This window comes from Lethenteron reissneri, chromosome 48 (assembly GCF_015708825.2).
Source record: "Lethenteron reissneri isolate LAM-NWPU_2019-01 chromosome 48, ASM1570882v1, whole genome shotgun sequence".
In the NCBI taxonomy this organism is placed as follows: Eukaryota; Metazoa; Chordata; class Hyperoartia; order Petromyzontiformes; family Petromyzontidae; genus Lethenteron; species Lethenteron reissneri.
In genome coordinates, this window is record NC_083826.1 from 8,064,363 (window position 1) to 8,082,725 (window position 18,363).

At 47.0% G+C, this 18,363-nt stretch overlaps 1 protein-coding gene across 11 annotated transcripts in view; it reads left to right on the forward strand.

Moving 5' to 3' along the window:
• The window catches only part of LOC133354772 (voltage-dependent P/Q-type calcium channel subunit alpha-1A-like), a 200,697-nt gene that overhangs the window by 162,289 nt on the left and 20,045 nt on the right, over nt 1–18,363 (forward strand). For all 11 annotated transcript variants that reach the window (XM_061571878.1, XM_061571881.1, XM_061571885.1 and 8 more), the window contains 9 exons: nt 503–568; nt 2,371–2,462; nt 4,820–4,970; nt 6,121–6,248; nt 8,176–8,272; nt 8,871–8,976; nt 15,806–15,913; nt 17,071–17,180; nt 17,703–17,962. In XM_061571878.1, coding sequence (XP_061427862.1) covers nt 503–568; nt 2,371–2,462; nt 4,820–4,970; nt 6,121–6,248; nt 8,176–8,272; nt 8,871–8,976; nt 15,806–15,913; nt 17,071–17,180; nt 17,703–17,962 — 1,118 coding nt within the window. The remainder of the gene's footprint in view (nt 1–502; nt 569–2,370; nt 2,463–4,819; nt 4,971–6,120; nt 6,249–8,175; nt 8,273–8,870; nt 8,977–15,805; nt 15,914–17,070; nt 17,181–17,702; nt 17,963–18,363) is intronic.

Consider the following 18,363-nt stretch of genomic DNA (forward strand, 5'->3'; position numbering starts at 1 on the left):
AGGTGACCTGCAGTGCGGCAGTGGTGGTGGTGATGGTTGGACACAGTGTGGATGAGATGACACATGTGGAATCTGATAGGCCGAGGCCTCAATATGGATTGAGGGTTCAATGAGTGAAGTTCAAGAGAACAGCAACCATGATAGTAATGATAGACGAGTGATATATATATATATATGGATGGTACGTAGTATATTTTCACACTTGTATTTTATAAGCATAGAAATCAATGTCATTGTATAATCGATGCATTGTTACGCATCTATTCGTATAAACAACTACTTTTGTGCACGTTTGTGATTTAGTGAGCACATCTAACAAAAAAGACCTGGCTGGTTTTCAAACTAACAGAACGAATATTTAATTTGCAATAGCAAGTTATGATATCCGGGGTAAAAATGCATGCAAAGCATGCCTAGGAAGAACTTGTTCAGAGTGGCTGTGCCTAGGAAGAACTTGTTCAGAATGTCTGTGATGTGATCACTCATGTCCGTGTCGCTGCAGGCTCTGCCGTACGTCTGCTTGTTGATCGCGATGCTGTTCTTCATCTACGCCATCGTGGGCATGCAGGTAATGTGGGTGGGGATCGACGCTTGGCCTTCTCTAGTACTCTCTCCGCATGCCCTGACCTCAGGCCATCTAAAACCTTCACCCCAGAGGGCCCTGGATTTGCTGCAGAACGTTGACGTAAACCTTTGGCAACTTGCTGCTTCCCCTACAATAAGTCTGCTATTTTGAAGCAACACATACGACGGGAGAATAGAGGAAGGGCTTCATTTAGCTCTTTCTCTCAGAGCCCCTCTCAACCCCCCAGACTCCTCACTTTCTGCCACCTTCCCCGTCCACGACCCCTTCGTTACCCACGACGTACGCTCCTGTCCCCCTCTCTTACATGCTTCACCCCTCCCCCTACCTACCTAGCAATTAATTAATTAACCAATTAATTCCTAAATTGACAACCCACTCAGATGCAGTGTATATATATGTATATACATGTATAACAAGGTGGACAGCATTATGCCAATATAGCAATATGTTAATAATGCCAGCCGACATAATGACGAAAGTTTTAGCAAGTTGAATATTGTTTTGTATACGTGTACATGGTAATCAATTTCCCACAATGTTAACCCGATTGTGCTCTTGGCATCACGCCATGAGAAGAAGGATCCATTGCCATCTCTCACAGAGCAGTGCAAGCCTTTGTGCTCGAGAATGGCCCACAGAAGTGGATGTCACGGAGACCCATTGATGTGTCCACTTCGAGTCTTTTCTGTGCATCTCTGGTTCCCACACAATCGAGGGGCTGGCACATCACTTCTCCAACCCACCCGGAATACGAGAGCGATATCCTTTGCATGACAGTCAAACAAAAAAAACATTTTCGCAGCTGGTATTCAGCCAAATTGAGTTGCAGAATGGAATTCAACACAGCTATCGTGCTGTGACGGTTCCACCTGAAGACGGAAGCTTGTGTTGCCTCCGAAACGTCGTGATTTTTATTTTATTTTTATTTTACTTTTATTAATTTTTTACCTACGTCACTTTACTGAAAAAAACTAAGAATATTCAACACGATGTTTTATTTGTTTTATTTTGTGCCGGTGATTAGGGCTGAGAACACCAATGCAGTTACCCTTGAGAACACGGTGTTTGATCGCACGCCACTGCCCGGATTCCAACTCAGGTTGTCAGCAGTGTCAGCTCGGCTCCCTGACCCATGAGCCACCCGGCCACCAGTGCCGAGTTGAATCTTGTATTTTGTATTTAATTACAGGCGCTCAGTTGCCGTACGTGGCCGGGGATCAGCGCAGTAATTTATGCGGAGGGTGTGAGTTTGGGGTGGGGGGTGCCTCGTTAATTCTCACGGCAAGAGAGGATAATCGGAGACTATAAGCCACTTAGTGCTGCAGCTCTCGGTGCCTTCATCCCACAAAGCTCGTGACATCCTCTGTGTTGGCAGGTCAAACACGATGCTGCTTCCCGTAGCAACACTAATCCATGGGGGGCGGTGTGTGTGTGTAGTGAGCGGTAGTGTAGTGGTTAGCACAATGCACTACGAACCCGGCAACCCGGGCTCGATTCCCCCCTCGTGGTCAACACCGGTGACGATTATCTGAACCGGTCATGGGCCTCTCCTAGGTCTACTCGGCCTCAAATGAGTACCTGTTGCGGTGTGTAAACATCGACATTGGGGGGGACAAAGGCGCCAGGCATGGTGCTGACTACAGCACCACCTCGTGTGCTGCGCCGGCCTTCATAGGCGCTCGCTAATCACTAACAGCACTTGTCCCAACAGTCTGTTGAAGCTATACAGGGGATCTTTGTCTTTTGTCTTCTGTGTGTGTGTGTGTACCTGTGCGCATCCGAAGGTGTTTGGCAACGTGAAACTCGATGACGAGGGGGGCATCACCGAGCACAACAACTTCCAGACATTCTTTCAAGCGTTGATGCTCCTATTCAGGTAAGTAGTGGCCCATTGTTACACACTTTCATTGTTACACGCTTTCATTGTTACACACTTTTATTGTTACACACTTTCATTATTACACACTTTCATTATTACACACTTTCATTATTACACGCTTTTATTACACGCTTTTATTTAACTCACTCTGTCTGTTGTTGTCGTTGTTGTATGCTCAAATCTTGTAACTCAATTTTAACCCACTTCCCAATGTAGTATCGACTGCAAACTTGGTATAGTTATGTCATACTGATGACAATACTATATTCTATCATAAAAAAATAAAAAAACATATTTTAAAACATTATTTTTTATATGTTATGTATCGGCTTGGCTCTAATTGTCCACGTTAAACTGACGTTGGCTGTAATTGGCCACGGACCCTTACGTTATGGCAAGCTTCGGGCCACTTTCTGGAGTCGTGGAGTTCTTCCATTACTAGTACGGTACATTTCATTAAAGCGTGTTTTTAAAGAAGTTTTTTTTTAACATTACTTTTTCTCACGACCAGCATTGTTGATCGCTGCCGCGTTACACGTGCACATTGTTGTCGATGATAACTTACAAACCCGTGCCAATCCGCTGCTGGATGATGGCCTTCTCGTGCCGTGTCGGTCATGGGGGTTCGTATGACTATACTTCACCATTCTGGTCGGTGAAGATTCCAGTGACTTCCAAACGTTCTAATGATCCGTGTTTGTGGGAAGGGGGATGGCGGTGGTCACTTGGTTGTGTCTGTTATTGTGGCGGTAGGGTTCAGGTATTGTGCTGATTCGTATTTTACATTTAGGTCATTGAATTTCGATGATATGTCACAACAGGCTTCAGATCCTCGTATCTGTGCCTGCCCTCGATCAGCTTGGAGGATAGTGATGACCTGCCATGGTGGGGTCAAGATCTTATAGTAATTGTGGGATTGTATCTGTACTTTTGAAGATGAGGTCAGTGTCTTCTGTCAATCTCCGTGACGGTGGAGTCTCGGAGCATTGTTGTGATCTGTGATAGTGCGTGCCACGAATTTTAGCCACTTCTCCGCCATTGAGGTCATGGTCATGGTATCGTGGAGCATCTGCGTCACAGGCCAGGGTATTGTGTCTGTCCTTGAGATGATGGGTTCACGGTGTTGTGAGGATTTGTCATCTTGAGTTGGTGGTATTGCAGTAACTTTTCAGCCATTATTCTTGACGGCTTTTTCTGTTGAATTGAGTCAAATTATGCATATATATGGGAGAAATCTAGCCAATAACATCTGCTGTTCCAAAAGCATTTATTTAGCGAGCTTGATTCGGAAGGACGAAACAAATGCTGCCTGATAATATTTGTCTGGTGGGCCGATAGCCTGATAGGTTGAAAGTTTTTTTTTGTTATATGGAGATACCAAACGGAATTCTGCTTTTATTGGCTTTTAACAATGCAGCTGCACTGCAACCCATAAATAACTTGTGGTCGTGAGTTGAATGGTGTTGTGGTCATTTATGACATTGAGGCCAGGGTATTGTGTCTGTCCCTTTGACAATGTGTTCATGGTGTTGCGATGATCTTTCATGGTGAGTTCATGGTCATGTGATAATCTATAATATTGGCATCATGGTAATTATACTCTTAGGTTTTTTCGGTAAAGTCACGGAGGTAAAAAATAAAATTACTAAAAGTAATAATAGAAATAAAATAAAAAATCACGACGTTTCGGAGGCAACACGAGTCTCCGTCATCAGGTGGGACCGTCACAGCTAAAATTACTGCATCAAGTGAGGCAAAATTCCAAAAGACCAGCCCTTACATACAAGTTAAGGGGGGAGGGACTTATCTGAATGTGGTAACCAGGGAATGGAACGTGGGGGTGGTGGGCGGGGCTACAAGAGAAATTGGTGAACGTCGTCAATGTGCAAGAGAACAATCGGTGTTCCTCGACCTAAACCGGTTACCACATTCAGATAAGCCCCTCCCCCCTTAACTTGTATTTAAGGGCTGGTCTCTTGGAATTTTGCCTCACTTGATGCAGTAATTTTAGCTGTGACGGTCCCACCTGATGACGGAGGCTTGTGTTGCCTCCGAAACGTCGTGATTTATTATTTTATTTTATTTCTATTATTAATTTTATTATTATTATTTTTTACCTACGTGACTTTACCGAAAAAACCTAAGAGTATGAATCCTTGCAGTCACGAAAGCTTCAAATCTAGAATCATGGTATTTGTTTATTCAATCCTTGCGATGATGGGTTCGTGGTATTGCGATGATCTGCAACAGGGTATTGCGATGATATGTGACAGTGAGTCCGTGGTATTGCGATGATCTCCGACTGTGAGTCCATGGTATTGTGATGACGTGCGACGGTGGTGCCGGGCATGTAGGAGTGCCACCGGGGAGGCGTGGCAAGAAATCATGCTCTCCTGCCTGAGCAAGAAGCCGTGCGAGCAGCACTCGCTTAACGGCGAGAACGTTTGCGGCAGTGACTTCGCCTACTTCTACTTCGTCTCGTTCATCTTCCTCTGCTCGTTCCTGGTGCCCGACGCACGCACGTCCACACGCACGTCCACGTGCAAAAACCAAAGACAAAGATCCCCCGTGTAGCCTTTACGGACTGTTGGGGCAAGTGATGTTAGCGAGCAGCTTTCAAGGCCGGCAGGGCACACGAGGGGGTGGGTGGCACAGCACCACGCCCGACTGCCTTTGTCTCCACAGTGGTGTTGTTTGCACATCGCACCAGGTACTCATTTTATGCTGAGTCAACCTAGGGAAGGCCCAGGACCGGTTCAGATAATGGAGCCTGTGTCACAGGCTCTGAGACAACAATACTGAGATCCCCGATTAAAATCGAGCAGCAACTTAAAATAGTGAAACCATTTTCTCGAACGGAGCGAGTTGTTTGTCTCAACAGACTCAACAATGACTAGACAATAGTTTTGCTGACTTAACTTAACCGAGGCCAGCTCTAAAAGCGACATTGTTTTCACGCACCACATGGCTGTTGTGTTGGGATGCTGCTGTGGTGCAATGGTTCAATTCGATTCAATTCGATCTCCTGGCATGGCAGTGGACACAATGGGGCAAGTTTATTAAATCCCTCAGTGCCTCCGTCCACCCAGCAGCAGCGTACGCTTAAACGGGTTCAGCACATTCAGTGGAGCGGCCAGTCCGCGTGTGGTGTGCTAAAGTGTGGCTACTTCCACCTCTTACGAGCGTGGAAGAGTAGGAACGGTACCCTCTAACACATTCCTGCAGAGGGAGCTGGTAGGAACTTTGGGTTGCTCGGTCAATGGCCAGGGTCAACGGCGGCATGGTGTATTCCGCTAATATGCCCGACTGTGAGGGCGGGCACAAGCCGGCGTGAGTAGGTTAAACGTTGAGTTTTATAAGGGCACCACGGGGTGACCAGCCCCTCCCCACCCAGCCCCTCCCTCCCTCCCACCCCCCACCCAGCCCCACCCTCCCCACCCAGCCCCTCCCTCCCCACCCAGTCCCTCCCTGCACGACGGAGGGACGGACACAAGAATCCCCTGTGGGCTGGTGTAAACAGGAGGTTCCTACCAGTATAAAAGGGCTCTCTACAGCTGCCTCTCTCGCCGTGGCCGCCAGCAGTGATGTGAGTGAGCCATTGCAGGGACATGCACCCTTGTATCTAAACCACGTTGTGCTGTTCCTGTCGGGATAGATGCTCAACCTCTTCGTGGCAGTCATCATGGACAACTTCGAGTACCTGACCCGGGACTCGTCTATCCTGGGGCCTCATCACCTCGACGAGTTTGTGCGAATCTGGGGGGATTACGATCCCGCTGCAACGTGAGTGAAAATAAACTGTGGCGCTATATCCGCGTCGGATGTTCGTGATTGTGCTGCTTGTACAGCTCTCTCTTACGCCTTTTAGGGTTGTCCCTTGTGGTGTCCCACGTGGTGTCCGACTTGATGTCTGGCGTGATGTCTGACGTTTCACTCAGTGTGCTGAGCGATTATTATAATTATCATCCAGTTCCTTAAAAAAAAAAACAGCACATGAATCAAAACGACGGACATCATGCCGGACAACATGGAGCACAAATCGAAACACACATCGGAGAGTTAGAGAGTTATGCTCATTTGAGCGTGGAAACACTTGGACTCGGACACTCCTCTTAATATACAAAACAGTGACTGTCTTACGGAGAGACTAGCCCTCATCATGGGAATGAAGAATTTCACCATTGGCTCAGGATCACCAAATGGGATGAGCTTTGGCTCATGGCAGTAGACTCTTGATTATCCGAGCTAATGATAGGGAGGACATCCGCGGATAATAAAAAAATTGCGAATGGCCAAGACTAATTAGAGAATCCATTGAAATTGAGAGAAACAGTAATAACTTCAATCGCTGTGACAGCTACAGGCTTAGTGCGGCCTGGAAGCGTATTATCAAATAAATACAATTACAATTCCTTATAAGGGAAACAAATACTAATGAATAACAGATGAATGATTAACAATCTATATAATTACAATACCCTCCCCTTCTTTGCCTCGAATCACTGCACCAGATTGAACAGGAGAGCTTCACCATTCTTGCCCGATGAAGCTGATTGTAATTATCAGCGAAACGTCGTACTACTAAAATTTTAACATGCTGTTAATTCTCTCTTCAACACACCGGTGGGCTAAAGAAGTGAATTATTTTGTCCTTTGAAAAACGTGACATTTTTTACTCTTTAGCCGTGTCGGGTGGTGGAGGGTTACGACACATTTATAAATAACGCGATCTGACCCAAAAACCTATATTATGAATCCAAAAATATATCACAATTTTCTGTGGATCTCTATGCCAATAACCACTAATATAGGTATAGATTATGTTTAAGTTATTACAATTGAGTTTGTTAATAGCAGACAACTACGTGTATAGTAGAACCACGCCTATGAAAATAAATAAAACTCCACCCACTGTTGTAAAGATATGCAACTACTGTACTGTAGAGCCGATCACGTGGATTTCGGATTAACCAGAGCACATATTTGTTCGATTTAAATACGTGACTTGCAATAAACTTTTCCAAGAATAACAATGTAGAACTGTTTTTATACTATTAATTTGGGCTAAAGGGAAAATCCATGAGTTATTAATTTATGTTAAAATCTCAGGTGCACAAATCGGAAAAATATGCGGATAATTATTGAGAGTCTACTATTCTCGTTTGAGAATGAAGGCACTTGCACCTTTAACTTGATCATATGCTTCGCAATAGTCTTCAGACATTGTAATGTCGTGCCGAATTCTAGTCCCTAAAGAAGCTCTCCCCGAGCGCGTGGAGCAAAACGTCGGACATCGTGCCGAACGGCACGATGTCCGACGTTGACCCGAGAACGCATCGGAGAGCCGTAACGCTGCTGTACCCACACTGCTCCCTCCTGTACATTGAGCGTGGTGCTGTGTGTGTGTGTAGTGGGGAGCGGTGGTGTAGCGGTTAGCGCGCTGCGCTACAAACCCGGCGACCCAAGTTCGATTGCCGCTCACGGCCAACACCAGTGACGATTATCTGAACTGGTCCTGGGCCTCCCCTAGGTCGCTCCAGCCGCAAATGAGCACCTGGTGCAGTGTGTAAACATTGGGGAGACAAAGGCGGTCGGGCGTGGTGTTGGCCATCCACCCCTTCATCGGTGCTCGCTAACAGCACTTGCATCAACAGTCTGCCAAGGCTATACGGGGGATCTTTGTCTTTGTTGTGTGTGTGTGTGTGTTTAGAGGCCGCATCACGTACACCAAGATGTATGAGCTGCTGCGTCACATGTCCCCTCCGCTCGGCCTCGGAAAGAAGTGCCCAGTTCGCATCGCGTACAAGGTGCATTCCGTACCGTTGACTCACTCGCACGTGCACTCACTGTGCTGTTCATTCAGTGACCGGCGGCGAGGCCCAGACCCAGACTGCTACTTATTTGTTTGTTAGTTTCGTGCCCTTTACTTACCCAGGAAAGCCTCACTGAGTCGCAAGGCTGTCTTCTTTAGGAGGGGTCCTGCATAAAGTACCGCAGCAGGGACCGAAGTCACGATGTGTTACCCGATTGAATAATTTGCGGGGAGTTTTTCGCGTTTTTAACCCGTGAAGCTTTGTCTTTGCAAATGACGCATTGCAACAAGTGGCCTGGGTCTTGCTTGGTCAGAGTTTGAAATGCAGATATGGCATCGATACGTAAAATATACGTTTACTTCATCGCTGCGGGAAAAACGTACTGGCCCTGGAATCAATTTCTGATATGACTTGTAGTCTTCTATTTGAAAAGTAAATTAAGTAAATCATGGTTGAAATAATAATAATTATTATTATTCTGGAATACATATACGAGAGAAAAAATATATTAGACATATGGTTGATTTTTTCTTTCTCTCGATCATTATTATTAATAATTTATCTCGGATTCTTGTTGTGTTTCTTGTGCCAGCGCCTCGTGCGGATGGATATGCCGATAGCTGAGGACAACACAGTTCACTTCACCACCACCCTCATGGCACTCATTCGCACAGCGTTGGACATCAAGATTGCCAAGGGTAGGTCACTTATATTTGCCGAAATCTGAAGTTCCCTTTAAATATTCATGTTTAATCGTGATTTCATAATGTGATTGTACTATTGGAAAGGAATTCCAGCCCGGGTGAGTATTGAACGTTGTCTTTGTTACATCTACCGCACAGCGTGTTACACACATCAGGTAATTAAACCTCCAATTAGCATGGTTGGATACATAAGGTGCAAAAGAAGTTCAACATACGAACTTACAGGCCCCCCAAATACCGTTCAATCCCTCATTTTATTCTATTATCCATCCTTTCTGGAACTTCCCATGACTCTCCACCAATCTCCTTAATTTATCCTAACAGTCTCTTAAACCACACTCCCCGAATTTCCACTTGGTTGTCCCTGACAACCAATCCGATGATTTGAACGTTCTCCACCTTCAAATTAAAATTTGTGCCCCCTACGTTGGCTCCGCCCATGATAGCTCCTAGCCAATGAGAGTAATGCGCCGCTAGTCAAAATCACGAGCCGTTAGACCCGGTGAGTGCATATTCATTCATTTATTTACTTCTGAATAGGGTTTGCCTCTCGGCATCCCTTACCCTGTTAAAAGTTCGTACACAGCACGCAATTCGAACTCACGAGCCGGCTCCTTAGACCCAGTGATATCTATTTATATGGGTATTTCTGAATAGGGTTTGCCTCTCGGCATCCCTTACACTGTTAAAGATTCATACCGTAGTTGATTCGGTGGAGCGACGGTGCAGTGGTTTGCGTACTGCCCTTTGAACCCATTGACCTGAGTTGGAATCTTGGCAAATTTGTTTCTTGACTTAGCAACCATGTTCGGCAATCTGTCAACCAAAACTGGCAAAATGCAACGTAATCATATTTCATTACTTGAAGTCAATTTCCTTTTGCAAGGTATGTTAAAGCAACGTGTATTTATTTCACATTGCCCATCGAAGGCCCCTCGCCACTCTCACGAGTTGTAATCAATGAGTTGGCTCAGCACCGCTGACGACGATGGGCTGCAGCACGGAACTCCTCTCTCGCGCGCGCGACCGGTGAAACCATTTCACTTGACTCTGGTAAAATCACAGTGCCCATGGAAATGTTACAATTGAAATAAACAAGCCCCAAATTAATATTAGTCCTGTAACGACTGGTGGATGCAAGTTTTTTTACTTCAGTCTATAAATCGTACGCCCCTCGCTTGGGTTAGTGATGTAATACCAATGTGTTTTCACGTCTCAGACAACATCTCTGATGGATTAGATCTGCGGGCGCCTGGAAAATAACACGTACAACGGGTGCCCAAAAAACGCTAATTGATTCAGTGTGCCACCACAATATTATTATATCTTTTTTCGTGCAAATCAGATCCCCTGTGTACCAAGAGGCGCCGTAGATCAAACCGTGGAATGGCTATTTCGGTCCACGGCTGCATCAACGCAAAACGCTTGACTAATAGGGCTCTCCGCTTCAGCATGTAAATACCACCACCTGTGTCAGCTCTTTTGCAGACGTAAAATTTTTCATGGGGCTCTCATCTCCGCGTTGCCATTGAGCATGTTGCTGCCATGATGGCCAAACGGCGGATAACATTTCCTTTCCACAACAGAGGTTTCTTTTTTTTTGGGTTAGATCGCGTAAATATAAATGTGCCGTTAAACCCTGATAACCACCCGACAGCCAATTAGGAAGGTTTGTCACGTAAACAAAACGTAGCAATTCGTTACTAGTTCAGCACATCGGTGTGTTGTAGAGTAAACGCACAACATTTACAATTCGAGATACTACATTTTGCCGATAATTACAACCAACCTCATCAGGTGATAGCCAGATTTGTGGAGAAATCCTCCTCTTTTGGTCTTAAATAGAGGGATACATGTGATGTCATCACCTGTGAGCCAATCGGGTGCGAAGGCCAGGGGGGTAGTTGATGTAGTCATATAAATTACAATGGATATATTTGATTAGTTGGGTTATTCACACATCAACATATATAATGCATGTCAATCATGCATGTACATTATGCATGTACATTATGTACATACTTTTTGCTGTTTTTGGGCCAAAATATCACTATACTTGTTATTGCTCACAGTTATCCATTGTGATTTATAAATTTACTTTATCTGACCCTAAAAAATCTTTATAATAGATATTAGTCCCGAAAGCGTGTTAAACTAACATTGGCTTTGCCCACAGTGGCCCGAACTGAACCAGGAGTTAAATTTCGATTTAAAGCTTTCGTGACTGCATTATTATGTTTTATTTTTATTATTTTATTATTTCTATTCTACGTGACTTTACCGAAAGAACCAAGAAGATGAACCAGGAGTGTTTGTGTTTCAACGGTTGTTTTGTTTCTGTTTATTCCTCATCACTTCGAGGGGAGTGGAGAATCTACTATTTTTTGTTCCTGAAAAATATGCCAAGGTATTGGCACCTGTATGTAGTACAGGGTGATCGTGAGAGGTGGTGGTGGCTTGTGGAGGCCTTCATCCAGCAGTGGATTGACAATGGCCGATGATAATAATCACGAGTGAAGGTTAATCCACTTGTAGATACCCCGCTAAAGGAACAGGGAAAATTCGAGAGAGGAACGGTTTTTTCCAAAGCCTTTATATGTTCTCTATCAATCTCAACACACATTATGAAACATTTTATTTTCCGCTTCTGTGAGGTCATGGAGCCACATCGTTTCCACATCAATTCAATCACCTGTTGGGAAGAAAGTAAGAAGGTCATTGGAAATCAGTGGGGATATCTGAAAATGGATCACCCTGTACATTCTGATCACATGTCATTGATGACCAACTATAATAACACTGGTCAACAAAAAAAAAACATGTTTTTCTGGCCTGGACTTTTGCAGCTGTTTTAGACTAATTTCAGGGTGCTGATTTCAAATCTGATCTCAGATTTGCTCTATCACGTCATTTTTATGCTATCGGCATACCCCATTTTCATTGATTTTACCCGAAATTAACACTTATGATTGCAAGTTGTTGCGAGTCAGTGACTGCTTTAGTGTTAAAATATGGTGCTGTATTTTTAGGATAGTGTGTTTATAATGTCATTTTATGTAGATATCCACATTTATTTAATATTTTTCTTCTGCAGTTTTTATTGAAAATGCAATATTTGATATCTCAAAAACCTGATGTGATAGACAAAAACTGATGCCAGATTTGGAATCAGCACCCCAAAATTACCTTAAAACCGTTGGAATACCTTATGCCAGAAAAAGTGTGTTGACCAGTGTTATCAAGGTAAGGGTTCTGCCCTGCAATTACCTGCTCACGCCACTGCTGGCAGAAGGGCCTCCACTTGAGGAAGAGTTCTAGAGAGGGTGCTTTGGCCGACTCGTTCATGCTGGCCAGACTTCATGGAAGCGGTGGCGGTATCCACCAGAGGTGGGACAAAGTCATTGTTATGCAAGTCCAAGTCGAGTCTGAAGTCATCAAATTCATGACTCGAGTCTGACTCGAGTCCAAGTCACATGACTCGAGTCCACACCTCAGAGGTGGGACAAAGTCATTGTTATGCAAGTCCAAGTCGAGTCTGAAGTCATCAAATTCATGACTCGAGTCTGACTCGAGTCCAAGGCACATGACTCGAGTCCACACCAGGTGTGGACTCGAGTCATGTGACTTGGATACTATCCACACTTTACCCCCCCGCCTTACGCATCCTTCCTCCAATTAGCACGGTTGGCTACGTACGCTGCGAAAGAAGTACAAAATACATACGACCCATAAGAATTACGTCATTTATGTATTACTTCAAGAAAGCAGCGGTGAGTCTTGAGATCCTTTTCAGGAGGGCTCTGCGTTTGGATGTTTGACCAGCTCGTTGCTTTGTATATGGGATGAAACTTGAGAAACCCGGAGAAACCCCACACATATGAAGTATTGGAATTGACGGCAGGAACTTCTTGACGGGTAACACACTTTTATTAAATCTTTACGTTCACAATACAACGTGTGGTCTCCTTTCTTCCGACTACACACTCCACTAATCTCGTGTAAACTCTATGCCTCTGGCTACACACTACACTCGACTCGTGTAGACCCTACGCCCCTGGCTACACACAATGCATTCGGCTCGTGTAGACCTTATGCCTCTGGCTACACACTACACTCGCCTCTGGGTTACACAGAGTCCCGGTCCCGTTAGGACAGCGGGACTAGGTACCGCAGGGCCCTAGGTCTTCATCCCCGTCTTCATTCTTCGCTGGTTACATACTGCCCTTACGCCTGTGTGCATCCCCTTTTATAGCCCCTGCTCACGAGAGACGGAGCTGATCCGGACGTCGACGTGAGCATCGTTCCCTAGTGGACCAATCACGACGCACTCTCTCTACGATCCGTTTTCCCCAGCGCGTGTTAACACTCCTCTACCAATCACACCGCGCTGCCACCCGATCACTCCCTCTCAGCGCGTCACGGGCCCACAGCCAATCAGTACCCCGTAACCCACGACCCCGCGCTGACCCCTGATCCTCCACCGTCAGCGCGCGTCACCACCTACACAGCCAATCATTACGCGCTGGCATACGATCCCTAATCCCAGCGCGTATCACCTCTACACATACAATGGGCTACCCACTCAACAGCGTGCACATTATGGGCTCACGGGCCAACCTGTTGTGCTGACGTCTTCTGGACACCTCGCAGCCCACCAGGGTTTCGTAGTTTCCGCATCTCTGCATGATCCACCAACACCCTTGCCTCGAAATTACACAAACATCACCCGTGCTCTGCACAGGCCCGGTGCCAGTGTTGAAGTCGAGTGAGACAAAGCAAAATTATACAAAAAGGCAATTCCCAAACACCCAGTATGGCCAGTGTGCGTCCTTCAATGACAGCTGCATGCAAATCAGTGACGTGCCGTGAGGTCAATGGCTGGGGAGGCACTGGCTCGTGTCAGAGCCAGATTCACACACTGAGGGGGGCGTGTCCTCACTGAGGGGGGCGTGTCCTCACTGAGGGGGGTGTGTCTTCACTGAGGGGGCGTGGTCTCACTGAGGGGGCGTGTCCTCACTGAGGGGGGCGTGTCCTCACTGAGGGGGCGTGGCCTCACTGAGGGGGGCGTGGCCTCACTGAGGGGGGCGTGTCCTCACTGAGGGGGCGTGGTCTCACTGATGGGGGCGTGGCTTCACTGAGGGAGCGTGTCGTCACTGAGGGGCGTGTTAGACACGTCCCCCTCACTGAGGCAGACGTGATAGCTGCCTCCCCTGGTGCTTTTTCATTGCAGTTTCATGACGAGACCAGCGAGCCTAAATATCTTTATACACATACGTGAAATAAGTTACCTGGAGTATGGAAGGCGAGGACATGAAATGAAGGAGTCTACAAACATTACATTGGTGACATACTGAGATAGTAACAGGCACGCGCGTATTGCCCTCGCTCCATCCAGTTACTGAGGGGTTGCGCAATCAGAGGGGAGGCTGAGTTCGTCGCTGCCTCACCTCTCGTCTCTTCCTGTAATTGCAGCGGAGCTCCACAAATTTGGTACAGAAATGACATTTATAACACAGATCAGTGGAAAAATATTAATATTTATATTATTTCATTATTCTTTTTTTATACTTTTCGTAACAGCTATTTTCATTGGAGTATGACAGATGAGGCTCTGCCTCCCCTGCCTCCCCTGACCGCACGTCCCTGATGCAAATAACTTCACCGTCCACAGTGTTGATGTTTAAATATTTTTCAAGAGCCTCGACAGATCAGTTTTGCTCACCACTGAACGTTCATCTGCGCTGGTGAGCACTGCCAGCCCATGAGTGGCCAAGCTGGCTGTGCTCACACATTTTTCTCGGCACAAGTGCTCTCTCTCTCTCTTTTACCGTGAACTGATGTCACGTGCCCTCAAGGCTGTTGCTCATTACAGCTCCAGTTGAGTGCTCATGCGACTGCTGCTACTGCTTGCTGCTACGTTTAGAGCCGTGGCACAGTGGGCTAGCACACTGCCCTGTGAACTTGACAGCCTGGGTTCTATGCAGTGGTTAACTTAAGGCGGAACAGTCCGGAACGCTGTTTCCAAGAATAATTTTGGCACTCCTCATCATTTAATTTCATTCCCATGATACTAGATCAAATTTGTTTAATCTCCTTCATGGGCTTATAGTGTACAATAATATAGGTAGTGGTTTGGGTCAATAATTTATATTGCACGGCATCCTCTCTGATCTTGAGCTTTCTTATTCATGCCAATGTAAGCCCCCCCCCCCACCCTTCCTTTAAATCGTCAAGCAGCATTTTACTTTGCCTGCAAGCATGACCTCCTTCGCAACATCTCTCCTTACAGAATTTTCATCGTCAAGCTGTCACCGCTGATAATGTGGCTAATCCACAGCGTTTGCATCGTGGCATCTAAGCCTATCCCGGGCCTCCACTAGCGTGACTTTGGCTTGCCCCCTTCAGTCCATTGGGCTAACTGGGGCATCTTTTTCTCTTTTCACCGTTGCTGTCATTGGCTCCTTAGAGGCACGTTGACGTTAAAACTATAAACTTTTAATTTTACCAGGTAAGGTCCACTGAACTATATAGCTCTTTTTCAGAAGCAACCCAGCCACGAATGATAGGTCAACGAAGTGGCTTATCATGTGGAAATGTATCGGAGCCAAATACTCTAAATGCACGTTTCTAAATATGGAAGGGGAAAACCGGAGGACCCGGAGAAAAAATCCACGTGACCACGGGGAGAACGCGCACACTCCAAATATACCAGCATCAGGGTCGGGATCGAACCCACAACCTCCTGTATACCTCGCCAGGTAGTGAATATCTCTCCACCATGGCGCCCATTAACTAATGATGCCTTGTCGGTTTGTTCTGGCAGCTGGGGCCGACAAGTTTGAGTGCGACAGCGAGCTGCGAAAGGAGATGATGGCAATCTGGCCAACCCTCTCTCAGAAGACGCTGGACATCCTGGTGCCACCGCACAGAGGTGACGTTCCTTTTCACTAAAGATTCGAGGGAAGACGCGTGAACGTGAGAGAATTCACGTGAACGTGAGAGTATTATAATCGTATAAACCAGGGAGTCGGCAGCCAAAGTGATAGGAAGAGCCATTTTCTTTACGAATTCAATCAAAAGAATCCTCAATATTTCAGGAGCCACAATGCACTATGTGGTGAATACGAGATGGTGGGTCCTTAACAAGTAACGTCAACGAAGTGGTCCTGAATGATCCGCGTGCGGAGCCGCAGGTTTACCAGCCCCTGGTGTAGACGGTTGTGCAACTGCGAGGGGTTGTCGTGGTTGTGCTGTGCGATTCTCCGATGTGGTGTTAGGGTTGTGCCGTGCGATCGTTCGGCGCGATGTCCGACGTTCCGATCCACGTGCTGAGAGCTGCTTTAGGAGCTCCCAGCACGTGGTGCGAAACGTCAGACATCGTGCCGAACAAATCGCGGCAGTTGTGCTAATTTCGTGTACGGAGACACTTTGGCACCACTTCCAATGAACAAAACAACAAGCGTCTCATGATAAGGACTCATCATGGGAATGAGCCAGCGCATGTTCGATCTTGGAGACACTCTGACCTTGAACCTGCTGATAAGTCAAGATGTATGCACGTGTATGTACGTTGAACTGCTTTCACACCGTACGTAGCCAATTGTGCATATCGGACGTGCGGGGGAAGGACAATAACATGATAACGAAACATGCCTGCTGAGAAATACATTTGATTATCTCGCAAAATATATATTTTTATAAATATCCATAACATTTACATGTATGGGTTATGGCAGAGCCACTGTAAATAAGGTGTTGTGGTTGACCCAGACACCCTCAACATTTTTACATGCGGCTATGGCTCCGCGCCTCTGAGTTGCGGCCGTTACGTCTGCAAATTTGCACGCGTTATAAATTGCATTATTATTATGGGACACGCCACAACACAACAAAAACAGCTGAGAAGCACTCACAACATGTTTCGGTACGGCGAAGGTATCCCAAAACAGTTTTAGATGTGGTCAAGGGACGTCCCAACAAAACGCCGTGTGACCGTGCACGTGGTACCGAGCGGAGCGTCCGGTCAGGGGTGGGGCGGGGGGGAAGAGTGTCTCTCGATGCGAACGGCGATTTGCTTTGCACCTCCAGCCGTCGACCTCACGGTGGGCAAGGTGTACGCGGCCATGATGATCTACAACTACTACAAGAGCAACAAGAACAAGAAGATGCAGCTCCAGCAGGCCGCCGCCATGCAGCAGGTTTGCACGTCCGCTCGTCGCTCGCAATTCGCCCTGAGAGCGAACTGGCGCTGCCAGGCGCCGGTGGCGGCTGCGACGCAGCCGGAGCCGGCATCTCGAAACTTTTTTGAGCGATCAGTTTTACCCGACCGATTGTTGGTTCGATCGCCCGACGTAATAGTACCACTGGACGGGAGGTGGTTGGCGGGGAATAGGTGACGTCGGCGGTACTCTAATCATTTGCAGCTTTGCAATCTGTGACGCTAATAAAGCACGCGCTGTCAGAAAATGACAATGATGTAATTTAACCACCATATCATACGAATCGTGTGAATGCCATAGGTTAATGAGTGATGGTAATATTATCATTGGTCAACAGAAACCTCGCCATTGGTCCCTGGTCAGCCTTCATCGATGTAACCTCCCCCCGTGCGATAGCCATCTTGTACAAGCCCCCCAATAGGATGAGCACCACCCCATTTGAACAACTGCAGCAAAATGACGCTAACTTTCTTTGATCGTCACCGCGGTCGCCCACCGCAGAACCGCACGCTCTTCCAGAGGCTGGGAGGACCGGGAGTGCCCGGCGGTGCCGGGAGTGCCGTGGGAGCGGTGGGGGCGGTCGTGGCTGTGGTGGCTGCTGGGAGCGTCGGGGGTGCCGGAGGTCCCTGGGGGGCGGGGGGCGACCCAAGGGGCCCGATGGGAACCAGCGGCCCGGGAGGACAGCTCATGGACATGCCGCCCCCCGGCCGGCCGGAGGACCTGCAGCTCGGACAGCCGCTCCTGGGCGAACCCAATCGCTGGTGAGGCAGCGCTGTGACGTGGATAGCGTGGCGGTGAGAGCACTGTGGCGTGGATAGCGTGGCGGTGAGAGCGCTGTGGCTTGGAATCGAGAGGTCGCCGGTTACCTCTTCAGAACGAACCACAGATGCAGTAATACCCTGATTTACCCATAATACAGTTTTTTTTGGGTTCGATCGTGTAAATACAAATGTGTCGTTAAACCGCCACCACCCAACACAGCCAATTAGTAAGGTTTGTCACGTAAACAGAACATGGCAATGTGTTACGAGTACAGCACACCCGTGTGTTGGAGAGCACATCCACAACATTTACAATATGACTACGACGTTCCGCCAGTAATTACAACCGGCATCATCAGGCGGCAGCCAGATATTTATGCAATCTAACCCAAAAAAACCTT